At 69.6% G+C, this 13,405-nt stretch overlaps 3 protein-coding genes across 5 annotated transcripts; all 3 read right to left on the bottom strand.

Moving 5' to 3' along the window:
• Positions 1–751: 751 nt before the first annotated feature.
• TYMP (thymidine phosphorylase) lies at positions 752–4,942 on the bottom strand. 2 transcript variants are annotated; one of them, XR_011806621.1, is made up of 10 exons: positions 4,712–4,942; positions 4,051–4,253; positions 3,824–3,922; positions 2,992–3,121; positions 2,737–2,855; positions 2,480–2,642; positions 1,882–2,112; positions 1,405–1,545; positions 980–1,210; positions 752–949 (listed from the first exon to the last, which is right to left on the bottom strand). XR_011806621.1 is itself a non-coding variant. In XM_072033039.1 (9 exons), exons 1-9 carry the CDS (start codon positions 4,839–4,841, stop codon positions 1,050–1,052), a joined length of 1,377 nt encoding a protein of 458 aa, XP_071889140.1. In that variant the 5' UTR covers positions 4,842–4,942; the 3' UTR covers positions 752–1,049. The 2 variants fall into 2 exon arrangements, 1 of the variants encoding a protein (XP_071889140.1); XM_072033039.1 differs by having other exon boundaries at positions 752–1,210.
• Positions 4,943–6,067: 1,125 nt separating this feature from the next.
• On the bottom strand, positions 6,068–8,660 carry CIMAP1B (ciliary microtubule associated protein 1B). The gene is made up of 7 exons (XM_038173405.2): positions 8,509–8,660; positions 7,711–7,844; positions 7,419–7,622; positions 7,222–7,323; positions 6,507–6,628; positions 6,286–6,426; positions 6,068–6,197 (listed from the first exon to the last, which is right to left on the bottom strand). Exons 2-7 carry the CDS (start codon positions 7,817–7,819, stop codon positions 6,120–6,122), a joined length of 756 nt encoding a protein of 251 aa, XP_038029333.1. The 5' UTR covers positions 7,820–7,844; positions 8,509–8,660; the 3' UTR covers positions 6,068–6,119.
• Positions 8,661–9,017: 357 nt separating this feature from the next.
• On the bottom strand, positions 9,018–12,968 carry LOC119713911 (struthiocalcin-2-like). 2 transcript variants are annotated; one of them, XM_072033038.1, is made up of 7 exons: positions 12,944–12,968; positions 11,489–11,617; positions 10,365–10,454; positions 10,181–10,284; positions 9,747–9,905; positions 9,517–9,622; positions 9,018–9,219 (listed from the first exon to the last, which is right to left on the bottom strand). In XM_072033038.1, the coding sequence occupies exons 1-7, from the start codon at positions 12,951–12,953 to the stop codon at positions 9,152–9,154; spliced, it is 666 nt and encodes a 221-aa protein (XP_071889139.1). In that variant the 5' UTR covers positions 12,954–12,968; the 3' UTR covers positions 9,018–9,151. The 2 variants fall into 2 exon arrangements, with proteins under 2 accessions (XP_071889139.1, XP_038024161.2); XM_038168233.2 differs by lacking the exon at positions 12,944–12,968 and having other exon boundaries at positions 10,365–10,440; positions 11,489–11,562.
• Between the last annotated feature and the right edge of the window lie 437 nt (positions 12,969–13,405).

The raw sequence follows: 13,405 nt of genomic DNA, 5'->3' as shown, positions 1-13,405 counted from the left end.
TGTCACACTCAGTGCTACACCCAGTGTAACACCTGTCACACCCATCACACCCAGTATCACATCCAGTATCACACCCGGTGTCACACCCGGTGTCACACCCGGTGTCACACTGCCCTGTCACACCCAGTGTCACAGCCATCACAGCTGGTTTCACACCCGGTGTCACACCCAGTGCCACACCCATCACACCCATCACATCCGGTGTCACACCCAGTATCACACCCATCACACCCAGTGTCACACCCGGTGTCACACCTGGTGTCACACCCATCACACCTGGTGTCACACCCGGTGTCACACCCGGTATCACACCCAGTGTAACACCCGTCACACCCATCACACCCAGTATCACACCTGGTGTCACACCTGGTGTCACACCCGGTGTCACACCCGCTGTCCCAGTGTTTCCCCCCCCACCCCGTACTGACAGGCCGCCAGCAGACCCGTACCAAGCAGCACACTGACAGTACCCCCACCTGGGTGCTAATTAGTGTCCTGGTAACTACCTGCACCGCGCTAATTAACTGAAGCACGAAGCCCCAGGGCCCTGATAAGGGCGTGAGCCTGTCCCCGGGCACTGGGAGGGACTGGTGCTGGGGGGGGGGACGAGGCACAGGCAGCAGCTCCGTCCCCAGTGACAGCAGGGATGGGAGGGTGGGGGCTCGAGACCACCACCGGGAGGGGCTGATGGAAACGAGATCTGGGGTTAATTTAATGGGAAGCGGGGACAGGTTGTGAGTACAGGCACATGGGGAAACACCGTGCGTATGGAGCTTTATTGCACGTACCCAGGGCACGCTGCCACGTCGGGTGGGCACGGCTTTGGTGGGAGCACCCCCGGGCTGCCCAGTGCCAGGTAAACACAGCGACCCCACAGCCCTACCGATGGTGGGGGCCGTTTCCACAAGTCAGCTGCTCACCAACACCATCACCATCACCATCACCATCACCATCATCATCACCATCACCATCACCATCATCATCACCATCACCATCACCATCACCATCACCATCACCGTCACCGTCACCGTCACCATCCCCGTGTGGGGTCAGGGCGCACCACGGGGCAGCACGGTCTCGGCGATGCGGGACACGGCGGTGCCGGTGGTGCCGGTGTCGGTGTCGGTGCCCAGCAGCAGCGCGTCCTGCAGGGCCTGGCGCTGCTCAGCCCTCAGCCCCCCGTCGTGGTGCAGCCGCAGCCAGGGCTCCCCTGCGGGCACGGGGATGCAGGGCATGGGGTGCGGGGATGGAGGCGCAGGGATGGGGGCGCAGGGATGGGGGCACAGGGATGGGGGCGCGGGGATGGGGGCGCAGGGATGGGGGCGGGGGGATGGGGGCGCAGGGATGGGGACATTGGGATGGGGTCCCCACGCCACCGCCATCACCCCCCCGCCGCCCCCTTACCTTCCCGCAGGTGCTGCCCCACGGCCACCAGCAGCTCGGCGCCCACGCGGGGGTTGATGGCGTCCCCCACACGCATCCGGCCGGCCCCCAGCTCGTGCAGCACGCGGGCCAGCGGCAGCGCCTCGATCCCCTGCACCCTGCCTGCGCCAGCAGCAGCGTCACCCACAGCACCGGGCACCGGGGTGGTGGGGAGCTGGGGGGGGGCACTGGGACGTGGGGGTGGTGGGGAGCAGCAGGGGGGCACCAGGATGTGGGGGTGTTGGGGAGCAGCAGGGGGGCACCAGGATGTGGGGGTGCAGAGCAGTTGGGGGGGGCACTGGGATGCAGGATCTGGGGCTCGGCAGGGGGCTGAGCACCCCATGGTGCCCACAGGGGGGGTGCTGGAGGTCCGGGGCTCAGGGCACAGGCAGGGGGCACGGGGCTGCGGGTGGGGTCACAGGGTGCTGGACGGGACCCCCAGCCCCCCCCCCTTCTCACCTTCGCAGGGCGCCAGCAGCTCCTCGCAGGTGCCCGCCTGCCCCAGGACCTGGCGGCGCTGCTGGAGGGTCCCCGTGCAGAGCAGGCGGGCGGTGTCGGGGGGCACCCCCTGCGCCCCCAGCATGGCCTCGAAGGTGCTCAGGGCCGAGCCGTCGTCCAGCGCCCGCGCCAGCCGCTCTTGGCCCTGCTCCGCCGTCGGGGCCATCCTGCACTGCCACAGCAGCAGCCCCCCTGTGGGACACGGCACGGCGCTGGGACCCCTGTGCTCCCCCCCCCCAGGGTGCAGGGACCGGGAGCAGCCCCCCAGAGATGAGTGGGGGGAGCCTGGGGGCTGGGGGTGGTGGTGGGGGGCCACAAGGGGCAGGGGACATGGGTGGGGGTGTGGGGAGGACAGGGAGCAGGAGCAGCAGTCTGGGGAGGAGGGGTGCAGGGCTGGGGCAGGGGGCTCGTGCGTGCCCTTGGGCAGTGCCCACCCCGTCCCCGTCCCCATCCCCATCCCCATCCCCGTCCCCATCCCCGTCCCCATTCCCATACCTGTCCCCGTCCCCATCCCCATCCCCATCCCCGTCCCCGTCCCCGTCCCCATCCCAGTGCTGACCCAGCACCGTCACCAGCTCCCTCAGGTCCTCGGGGCCGCGTCCCTCCAGGCACTGCAGCGCCTCCAGCACCTCCAGCGCGTTGCCCACGCAGCGCCCCAGGGGCTGGTCCATGCTGCTCAGCACGGCCGCCGTGCGGATGCCCAGCTCCTCGCCCACCGCCACCTGCGCGGGGGCACCGGGCGTCACGGGGGGCACCGGGCATCACGGGGGCACCGGCCCCAGCGCTGTCCCCAGGGGAGTCCCCTGGGGGTCTCACCAGGCTCTGGGCTAGCTCCCGTGCGCTCTCCAGGGTTGGGTACAGCGCCGCGCTCCCGAATTTGACGTCCAGCACCAGCGCCGAGATCTGCTCCGCCGCCTTCTTGCTCAGGATGGAGGCTGGGGACGGGGTGGGCGCGAGGTCGCAGCAGTTCCAGCCCCACAGCCCCAGCCCCGCGCCCACTCCCTGGGGTCCTGGTTGGATGGGGGGACTTGGGGGGGTTTGGGGGGGTCCCATCCCACAGCCCCCCGGTACCTGTGATGAGGGGGAGGCTGTCGACGGTGGCGGTGACGTCCCGCAGGCTGTACAGCACCCGGTCGGCCGGCACCAGCTCCTCACTCTGCCCCACGATGCAGCAGCCCACCTGCTCCAGGATGCTCTGCATCTGCAGGGCCGGGGACATCAGGGTCCTGCATCCCGCATCCAGCCCCCATCCCTGCCCCATATCCCACCCGGGTCCCATCACCATCCCATATCCCATCAGTGTCCCATATCCCATCACCATCCCATATCCCCTCTGATTCCCGTGTCTGTCTCATCAGCATCCCACACCTTGTCCACATCCCAAGACCTTTCAGCATCCCGCATCCCATCGGTATCCCGCATCCATCCACATCCCACATCCCACCCGTATCCCATTGGCATCTTGCATCCCATCCACATTCCGTCAGCATCCTGCATCCCACTGGCATCCCACACCCTATTGGCATCCCAAAACCCATCAGCACATCCCAAAACCCATCAGTGTCCCATGCCCCCCTCTCTGCCCCCCTGGCCCTGAGCCCCTCCCCGCTCGCCCCCGCACTGCCGCTGTTTCCCCTTGTCCCCTTGTGGGCCACCCCCATGCAGTGTGCGTGGAGCAGCGGGGTCTGTGAGCACCGGGGTGACCCCAGAGCACCACCCGCCCGTCATGGTGGGGGTTAGGGGCAGCTGCCCCCACGGGCAGAGCCTGGGCTCCAGCCAAATGGGAATGGAGCGACCCCGTGCCAGCGGGATGGGCAGGGTGTGCATGGTCCCCCATCCCTGTCCCCATCCCATTCCGTGTCCCCATTCCATGTCCCCAACCCCATCCCGTGTCCCCCCGCACCTGCTCAGGGCTCTGGGAGACGCAGAAGCCGGGGATGGCCTCCAGCTTGTCCAGCGTGCCCCCGGTGTGCCCCAGCCCGCGGCCGCTGATCATGGGGACCTGTGGGCGCAGGAGGGTGGGCGCAGGCGGGGACCCTGCGGTGCTGCCCCCTCCCCATCCCTATCCCCGTCCCCATCCCCATCCCCATCCCCGTCCCCGTCCCCGTCCCCGTCCCCGTCCCCGCTCACCTTGCAGCCACACGCAGCCAGGGCAGGGGCCAGGGCCAGGCTGACCTTGTCCCCAACACCGCCGGTGGAGTGCTTGTCCACCAGCCGCCCCCGCCAGCCCCGCGGCCAGGCCAGCAGCCGGCCCGAGGCCGCCATGGAGCGCGTCAGCGCCAGCGTCTCCTGCGCGTCCATGCCCCGCAGCCGGATGGCCATCAGCATGGCACCTGGGGGCGGGGGGGGGACCCCAGTGACCCCGCCTGGAACCCCCCAGTGACCCCACCTGGGAGCCCCCAGTGCCCCCAGCCACGTCCCCCCGCTGTGTCCCGTTCCCTTTTGCCGTGTCCCCATGCCAGGAGCCCCCCCTGCCCTCCCCAATCCTTCCATGTCCCCCCAGCCCGTGTCCCCCCAGCCCTGCCGTGCCCCAGCTGCCTTTGGCCGTGTCCCTGTGCCAGGTCCCCTGGCTGTGTCCTCCCCAGCGATGTCCCCAGGTGTCCCCCCCGTGCCCTATTCCCCACCACATCCCCGTGCCATGTTCCATACCGTGCCCCAGCTGCCCCCACCCCTCACCCGCCCCCAGCCCCACGCATGCCAGCAGCATCCCCCCGCCACCAGCCCCCTCCTGCCTCCCCCTGGTCCCGTTCCAGGTCCCCGCAGTGCCCCCCCGGCCCTGCTGTGCCCGCACCGATCTGTCCCTGCTGCGCGGAGCCCTCGGTCACGCCACGCACGAAGCTCTGGATCTCCTCATCCCGCAGCCGCTCGCCGTCACGCTTCCTGCGGATGAGGGCCGGGAGCGAGACCGGGGGGGCGTCCATCGCTGCCCCCCTGCCGCTGGCACTGCCCCCCAGCCACCAGCACCGCTCCTCTGCCACCGGCACCGCTGCGCCACCCGCCCGGTCACGGAGGCGCCTTGGGCACTGGACTCTGCCCCCAGGGCAGGGAGCGAGGTGGCAGAGCTGGGGCTGGGGCTGGGGCCGATGCCCTCGTCCTTTCCTCTCTGCCCCCGGTGTTTCGGTTCCCGACGGTGACGTGGGGCAGGAGCGGGGCTCTGCGTGTCTCTGCCTGCCCGGCACGGTGCGCGGCTCAGCACCCTCCACACCCACGGCACCCACGGTGGGTGCAGCGCCCACGGGTCCCACGGTGCCCACAGCCCCCAGGGCGCCCCCAGCACCCCGGTCCCGCAGTGCCTTGCTGTTGAGTGCCCCCTCCCCGTCCCCGCGGGGCCGTGGTGACCTTGGCATGGCCGCAGCGGTGGCACGGGGCACAGGAGGCAGTGCCACGGCCCAGACCCGATCGCTCCCAGCCCCACCCGTGCCCGTGGCGCCTGCACCCGTGGGGCTGTGACAGGAGTGGCTGCAGCGTCACCGGGGTCAGCAGGGGACAAGGGGTGGCGGGGGGCAGCTGTGGGGTCAGGGGGGGTAAAGGGGTGTGAGGGACATGGGGGCTTGGGGAGCATGAGGGGACACAGGGAGACGGAATGTGGGGGGACATGGGGATGGGATGGGGATGGGATGGGATGGGGATGGGATGGGATTGAAATTGGGATGGGGATTGGGATTGAAATTGGGATGGGGATGGGATGGAATGGGATGGGATGGGGATGGGATGGGATTGAAATTGGGATTGGGATTGGGATTGAAATTGGGATGGGGATGGGATGGGATGGGATGGGATGGGATGGGATGGGATGGGGACGGGGATGGGATGGGATGGGATGGGATGGGATGGGATGGGATGGGGACGGGGATGGGATGGGATGGGGTGGGATGGGGATGGGGATGGGACAAGATAGGGAGAGAATGGGATGGGTTGGAGCAGCCAGGTCGGGGCATCGCTGTGGATCTGGGGATCCACATGTGGGATCCACATGGATGTGGGGCTGGGGATCCCCCCCCTTGCTCCCCACCTCTGCCTTGCTCCCCAGACCCCCCTTGCTCCCTGCCCCCCCCTTGCTCCCCAGCCCTCCCAGAGCCCCAACCCAGACGGGGTGGGCACAGCCCCCATCCCGTTGACACACTGAAACACGAGGCGAGCGGCTGAGTCTTTTGGCACCGATCTTTTCCCATCAGAGGCCGACCCCCCCCGCGCCCCCCCTAGTCGGGCACGTCCACGATGAGCGGGGCCAGGTAGTCGGAGTGCCGGATCCCGAACGTCAGCCCCTGCGGCTTGCCCTGGGGGCGAGGCGGTGAGGGTGAGGGTGAGGGCGAGGGCTGGGGGCTGCCCCCCGTGCCCCCCCTGCCGCCCCCGCCGTGTCCTCACCGTGCTGGGGCTGTAGGCGCCAGGTCCTGGTTTGAGGGTGGTGTCCCCGGGCAGCTCGTTGCGTGCCAGCATGCTGTACTGCGGCGCGCGGCTCTTGTAGACGTTGGCATCCACCACGCGGTAGTTGCAGGGTCCCGGTGTCTGTGGGGAGGGGGGGTGGCGATGCTCGGCTGTCCACCCCCCCCCAGTGCCCCCCCGGTGCCCCCTGACCCCCCCCTCACCTTGCACAGGTCCTGGTAGAAGGCGCCCACGGTGCTGCGCCCCGGCATGGAGTAGTTGGGGGCCGAGCTCTTGCTGACGATGCGGGGCCCCAGCATGGGGGGCAGGCGGTACGCGGCGGGGCCTGGGGGGGGGCGAGGGGGTCAGGGGGTCCGGGGGGGTCAGGGGACAGCAGGCGGTGGGCTTTGACCCGGGGGGAGAGGGGGGCAGAGGGGCTCAGCCCGGGGATGGGGGCTCAGTTCAGGGATGGGGGCTCAGGTGAGGGAGGGGGGATTGGTTCATGGTTGGGGGGGCTCAGTCTGGGCATGGGGGGGGCTCAGGATGGGGTGGGGGCTTGTTTAAGGAATGGGGGGCTCAGCTCAGGGATGGGAGGGCTCAGCCTGGGCATGGGAGGGCTCAGGCCAAGGATGGAGGGCTCAGTTCGGGGATGGGGGTCTCAGCGTAGGGATGGGGGGGGCTCAGTCTGGACATGGGGGGGGCTCAGGATGGGGATGGAGGGGGCTCAGGATGGGGACGGGGGCTTATTTCAGGAATGGGGGTCTCAGCTCAGGGTTGGGGATGCTCAGCCTGGGGATGGGGGCTCAGCTCAGGGATGGGGGGGGGCTCAATTCAGGTATCAGGGTCTCAGCCCGGGGTTGGGGGGCTCTCCCCCTGGGGATGGGGCTCAGCCCAGCCCGGGGGTGGGGGGGGGCTCTCAGCCCACCCCATTTCCTGTACCCGGCGTCTGGTCGCTGGCGAACTCCTTGGTGCGGGAGCGCAGGGAGTAGACGGGCGGGGAGGGGAATGCCCACCTCCCGGCCTTCTCCGGCGAGTAGCAGCCTGCAGTGGGGCGACACCACGGCCATGTGGGGAGGGGTCTCCCGCCTGCCTCCCACCCCACCCCTCCCACCCCCAGCACCGTCAGGGCTCCCCACCTGGCCCGGGTGTCCGGAAAGGCTCCAGGTCCCGGGGGCGGCCGTAGATGGAGTACGCGGGGGTCCCGTCCTTGCCCTTGGCGGTGGTCCTGGGGGGCAGCATGTACGCGGGCCCCGGGGAGCGGTCGTCCGGGTGCTGCGCCAGGCGGGCACCAAAGCTGTAGGCGGGGGCGCGGTGCCGGGACGGGTCGTGCAGCCGGTACCCTGCGGGGCACGGGGGGCACGGTGGGTACAGGACCCCCGTCCATCCCCTCACCACCCCATGGCACCCTCCCGCCCCCCCCCTACTCACCGACATTGGTGGGGAGCCCGTACTTGGGCCCGGGGCTGCTGTAGAGGGCGGCGATGGGGCCGCGGGGGCGGTGGGGTCTCCAGGTGCCCACCCAGGCGCTGGTGGACATGGTGGGCACGCGGCTCTGCCCGGCCCTGCGAGGAGGTCCTGGCCCCGTCAGCGGGTGCCCACCTCGGGGGTCTCACCGAGGGACGTGTCCCCCCCTCCCCTCCCCACCACGCAGCCCCCGGCCGAGTCCCAGTCCCTGGGAGCGGTGCCCCCCGTCTGGGTGCCGTGCAGTGTCCCCGTGCCCGTCCCCGTCCCTGTCCCCGTCCCCGTTCCCCTGCAGTGGGGCCAGGCTCAGCCCCGCAGGTTCTGGGGCACAGCCGGGCAGCCGGGCTGTCACAATGGCCCCCATGGGTGGGGGGCTCTGGGTTCTTTCCCCCCCCCCCCCTGACCCCGGTACCCGTGGGGCTGAGCAGAAGCCGTGCCCCGGCTCCTGGGTCAAAAGACCCCGGGATTGCTCCCAGGATTGCCCCCAAGTGCCGGGGGAACCCCAGCAGCCCAGGACTGAACCAGGAGGAGCGGGACCCAGCACCTCCTGGATTTAGCCCCCAGCACCCCCAGGATGAACCCCCCAGCACCCCACGAATTCAGCCCCAGCACCCTCTGCATGTTCCCCAAGCACCCCCAAATGCAGCCCCAGCACCCTCCGTATGCACCCTCAGCACCCCCAGGATGAATCCCCTGCACCCCACGGATGCAGCCCCAGCATTTGGGGTCAGAGCCCCCCCAGCCCGAGCAGGGGTCGCCCCTTACCGTCTCTGCCCGGGTTTGGGAGCCTGGGCCCGTCCCCTGCCCGTTACTACGGCACCCGGCACAACAAACGGCGCCTGCAGCCCTGCATGGGGCTGGGACCTGCGGGCACGGACACCCGGCTCCCTCGTGTCCTGGGGGGCTGCAGGAGGGGGGGGCTGCCCCACTGCAGGGCTGCAGGCGGGGTCTGCCCCACTGTGGGGTCAGGCTGCACCCGGGGTCATGGGCATGGGGGCTGCAGGGTCAGGGAGAGGTCACAGGGGTCCCTTGTGGCCATGGGGTCCCTCTGGGACTGCAGGAGCCCCACTGGGGTCTTGTGGGTCTCTGAGGCCATGGGGGTCTCATGGGGTCCATGGGGGTGGGCAGTGCGCTGCAGGGCTGCCCAGAGACTCCCTGTACCCATCCCCATCCCATCCCCATCCCCATCCCCATCCCCATCCCATCCCATCCCATCCCCATCCCATATCCCCATCCCATCCCCATGTGCAGGTGCACGCAGGTGCAGACCAGGCTGAGCTCAGGGCCTTTATTGGGGGCCTGAGGCTGTGCCCAGGTGGGCAGGGGGTGTTGGGGCAGGGGGTGCTGGGGCAGGGGGTGCTGGGGCAGGCACCACAGGCACTGTGGGTGCTGCGGGCGCTGCATTGCTCTAGGAGAGGGACTTGCAGATGAAAGGTTTTCTGTCGCTGCAGGCTTCTGCTTCCCACGTGGTGAAATCTGGAAGGGAAAGGCGCCGTGAGCCCCCCACACAGCCCACCCCCCCGGCAGCCGGCACCGCGCCCCGGCACGCGCAGGGCCAGGTCCTGCAGCTGCCAGCCCAGCCCAGGGCAGCAGGAGCGAGATGTGGCCGTGTGTGTGCACAGCACGAGTGTGCGCGCGTGTGTGTGCCTGTGTCTGGGTGTGCACGCACGAGCCACCCAAGGGCTGCCCCGGCCATGGCCACGAGGCCGCGGGGCTCAGCCGGTGCCACCGGTGCCGGTGCTGCCGGTGTCGGTGCCCCGGTGCCGGGCTCACCCGTGGCGTCCTGCAGCGCGGCGCAGGCTCTCCGCCTGGTGAAGGATGCCCGGTGCCAGGAGTTGTAGGCCACCGCCGTGCCGTCCGACCACTGCCAGCTGCGGCTCTGCGGGGGGACAGGGCGGTGCTGGGACCCCCGGGGACCCCCTGCATCCCCAGCCTCGGAGCATCCCGGGGCTGCCTCGGGGCAACGAGGGGGGTTCAGGGCTGTTCCCCGGGGCTGTGCTCACCCGCAGAGGCCGGTGGAGGCCGATCCAGACCTCCTCGTCCAGCTCCTCCTCGCTGGCGTCGCCGGAGCGGGAGAAGAGCAGATCCGCCACGGCCTGCAGCTCCTCCTCGCTGTGCACCGAGGCCAGGTGGGTGCTGGAGCCGAAGCGCCGGCAGAAGGCCTGCAGCAGGGAGGGCAGCGTCAGCCCGGCCCCCACCTCCCCAGGAGGAGGGCGATGGGAGCAGCGCCGGGGCTGTGGGGACGCGGGGACGCTGGCGCCTGGCACCGCAGCCTTGGCGCACGGCAGCGGTGCCACCGCGGTGTCACCCGGTCCGGTGAGGGAAGGGAGCCCTTGGAGAGGGTCCCCATCTTGGGGTGGCCCCGGGGTGCTGTGACACGACCCCCCAGGGCTGCAGAGCCCCCCCAGTGCCCGCGTTGTGCCCTACAGCCACTCACCTCAGCCCTGCTCCAGCTCAGCTCCCAGGGGAAGAAGCCGAGGCAGCCCCCACTGACGGGCACCCAGCCCGGGCTGCAGTCAGACAGCTCGGACAGATCCTGCCCTGCAGAGGCACCGGGTGAGGGGGGGGCAGCGGGGGGCAGCAGGGGCATGGGGGGGCACAGGGGGGCGCGGGGCACTCACCCCACAGCGTGGGGACCAGCAGCAGGCAGCCCAGCAGCCAGAGCCCCGGCGTCCACGTCGGTGCCATCTCGCTCCCCTGGCAGGACACCACTGTGGGGATGGGGCCCGCTCAGCACCTGGCTCCTGGGGGCTGCCTTGGCTGAGCCCCCCACCCCTACTGGCACAGGGGCTGGGGGTATGTGGGGGGGCTTCCTTGTGCCCAGGCTGGAGCAGGGTGGCTCAGGCAGGGGTGCGTGGGGACCCCAGCACCATGGGTGTGGGCACCGTTGAGTGGGGGGAACAGGGGGCGTGGGTGCAGGGTGGGGAGCAGGGTGCAGGGACACGGGGTGCAGGGATGCGTGGTGTGGGTGGGTGCAGGGCGCAGGAATTCAGGGATGTGAGGTGGGGGGTGCAGGATGCAAAATGTGGGGTGCAGGGTGCGAGCTGCAGGGTGTGGGGTGCAGGGCTACAGGGGTGCAAGGTGCAAGGATGCTGGAGCGCAGGGTGTGGAGCGCAGGGTGTGAGGATCGGGGCACTTTGTTGCGGGTCTGGGAGTGCAGGGGGGCAGGGAACGAGGACACCAGGCACGGGAATGAAGCTTACAGGAGGTGTGGGGTAGCAGTGCTGGGGCACAGAGGTGCAAGGATGCAACTTACAGGGTGTGGGGTTACAGGGATGCAGGGGGCAGGGATATAGAGCGCAGGGATGCGGGGTGCTGGGATGCAGGGTGCAGGGATGTGGGGTGCAGGGATGCGGGGTGCAGGGACGTGGGGTGCAGGGACGTGGGGTGCTGGGATGCGGGGTGCAGGGATGCGGGGTGCAGGTTTTTGGTGCACAGAGCTGTGGGGTGCAGGGATGAAGAGTGCAGGCTTGCAGGGTGGAGGTTTGTAGGGTACAGGGCTGTGATGTGCAGGGCTGTGATGTGCAGCGTTGTGGGGTGCAGGTTTGTGGGGTGCAGGGTTGCAGGCTGCAGGGTTGCTGGGTACAGGGTTGCAGGGATGCAGGATGCAGGTTTGGGGTGCAGGGATGGGGGCTGCAGTCTGCAGGGGACCCCAGACTGCTGTGGGGCCGGGCTGGGGGCCTGTGGCTGAGCAGAGGAGCGGGAGCGCAGGCGGGTGCAGCAGGCGGGGGCTGTGGGGGCTCACCTGTGTCCAGCAGCAGCAGCGCTCGTGTCCTCGTGTCCACGCTCCGGGCAGCCCCGGGGGTTTTATCCCCGCGAGGGCAGGGAGGGGGCCGTGGGGAGGCACAACACAGGCGGCCCGAAAATGTCATCCCTGCCCCAAAGCAAACAGGGATCACGCGCGGCGGCCTCACCGACGCACTTGGGGAGGCAGCGGCGTGTGTCCAGCACCGCCGGCCTTTGATGGGGCGGGCAGGGGGGGGCCGGGCCCCCCTCTGCTGTCGTCCTTGCTGGGCACGGGGTGGCCGTGCTGGTGCCAAGGCAGAGATGAGGCACGCAGTGTGGCTGCGTGGCTTCGGTCCCGCTCGCCCCGGAGCTGCTCGGAGGGGCCGGGGGTGTCTCCGTCTCGGTGGCAGTGGGTGCAGCGCCCGCTGCTGCTGCCCGCCCCCGTGCTGCCCGCCTTCACGCCCCACGATCAAACACCTCTGCCCGTGCCATGGCAGGCGCCAGGCCCTGCGCCAGGACTGCCGGCGTGCCAGGAGAACCCCGTGCCCGGGGTCTGCGGGGGGGCTCAGGAGGGAAAATGGGGAAATGGGGAAATGGGGGGGTCCCGGTGCCAACGGCTGCCGTGCGCCCAGGTGGCTCGGTGGGCACAGAGCCCAGCACGGTGCTGGTGTCACCCCACAGCGTGCCCCCACCGGCACCGGGCACGGTGTGGGGTGGTGCGAGGGGGGTCTGGGGGCTGCAGACACGGGTTGTGGCTGTGCCAGGCTGGCTGCTGGCACCCTGGTACACCATGCGGGGGTGCTTTCTCGCAGGTCCCCCCCAGCTCTGCCCTCTGTCCCCGGCCCCTTGGTCCTGCTGCCAGCCGGCACTGCAGGGCACGGCGGGTCTGGGAGGGGTCTGGGGGCCCTGGGCAGAAGGAGGGCTCTGCTGAGCTGTGGCTGCAACCCAAGCTGTGTTATTTCACAGAGCTCCGCAGTGAGAGCTCGGGGTTTGTGTTTGGCACAGCGCGGGGCACCCAGCTCAGCACAGCCCCGGGGCGAGGAACGGGGGGCACTGCTCGCGCTGCCCCCTCCACCGCACCGGGGGGCTTGGTTGGTGATTTGGCACGAGGTAAAACAGCGCTGGGGCAGGCAGCAGTCACACTGCCCAGATCATGGACACCATTTCTCAAGTGGGTACCGAATCCCACGGCTGGTGTTGCTCACACCAGCTGCCACCCGATGCCAGACGTGGGTGCTTGGCAGGGCCAGCTCCCCAAGCACCTCGGTGCTGACCTCATTCAGCATCCCCAGCACCCCAAGTTACTCCCTGCAGCCTCCCGAAGCACATTTGGAGGATACAGCCCCGTCAGGATGCCCAGGGCACAGCCAGGGAGGGAGGAGGAGCGGCGGTACCGGCACGCTGCCTTCCCTCGCACCCAGGGCAGCTCCGAGGTAACGGCAGTGACCGCGCAGAAGCTTGCAGTGGTTCTGACCTGGAAACATCCTGGGCCTGCAATTATGAACCCCCAGCTGCAGGCAGGGATGGGTTTGGCAGTCTGGGACTCGGGACGCTCACAGGGAGCGCGATGGAACAATTGCAAACGGAATGTCAGCGGCCCTGGCTGTGCGCACGGCTGTTTGCAGAGTGATTTTGGCTGCGTGCTGATGGCAATTAGGGAACACAGAGCCCAGGAGGCATCGCTGGCTGTGCAGGTCGCCTCCTCTCTCGGAGAAGCTCGTTAAGCCAAATGTGCTCCATAAAATCCGATTGCCCTCCCTGTGTGGACCCGCCGGGTGACCTGGGGCCAGTGGCTCCATGGGGCCACCCTGGGGGCTCTGCACTGGGCTCCCCCCATCCTACCCAGGCCCCTCTTGTACTGGGATCCCAGCACTGGACCCAGTTCGGAGCCCTTGGTGCAGGACGGGAACGCCGCACCCCCTCCACCACCCATGGA

This window comes from Anas platyrhynchos, chromosome 1 (assembly GCF_047663525.1).
Source record: "Anas platyrhynchos isolate ZD024472 breed Pekin duck chromosome 1, IASCAAS_PekinDuck_T2T, whole genome shotgun sequence".
NCBI classification, from domain to species: Eukaryota; Metazoa; Chordata; class Aves; order Anseriformes; family Anatidae; genus Anas; species Anas platyrhynchos.
The sequence above is the reverse complement of the archived record's forward strand: the minus strand, read 5'-3'. Positions and strand labels throughout refer to the sequence as shown.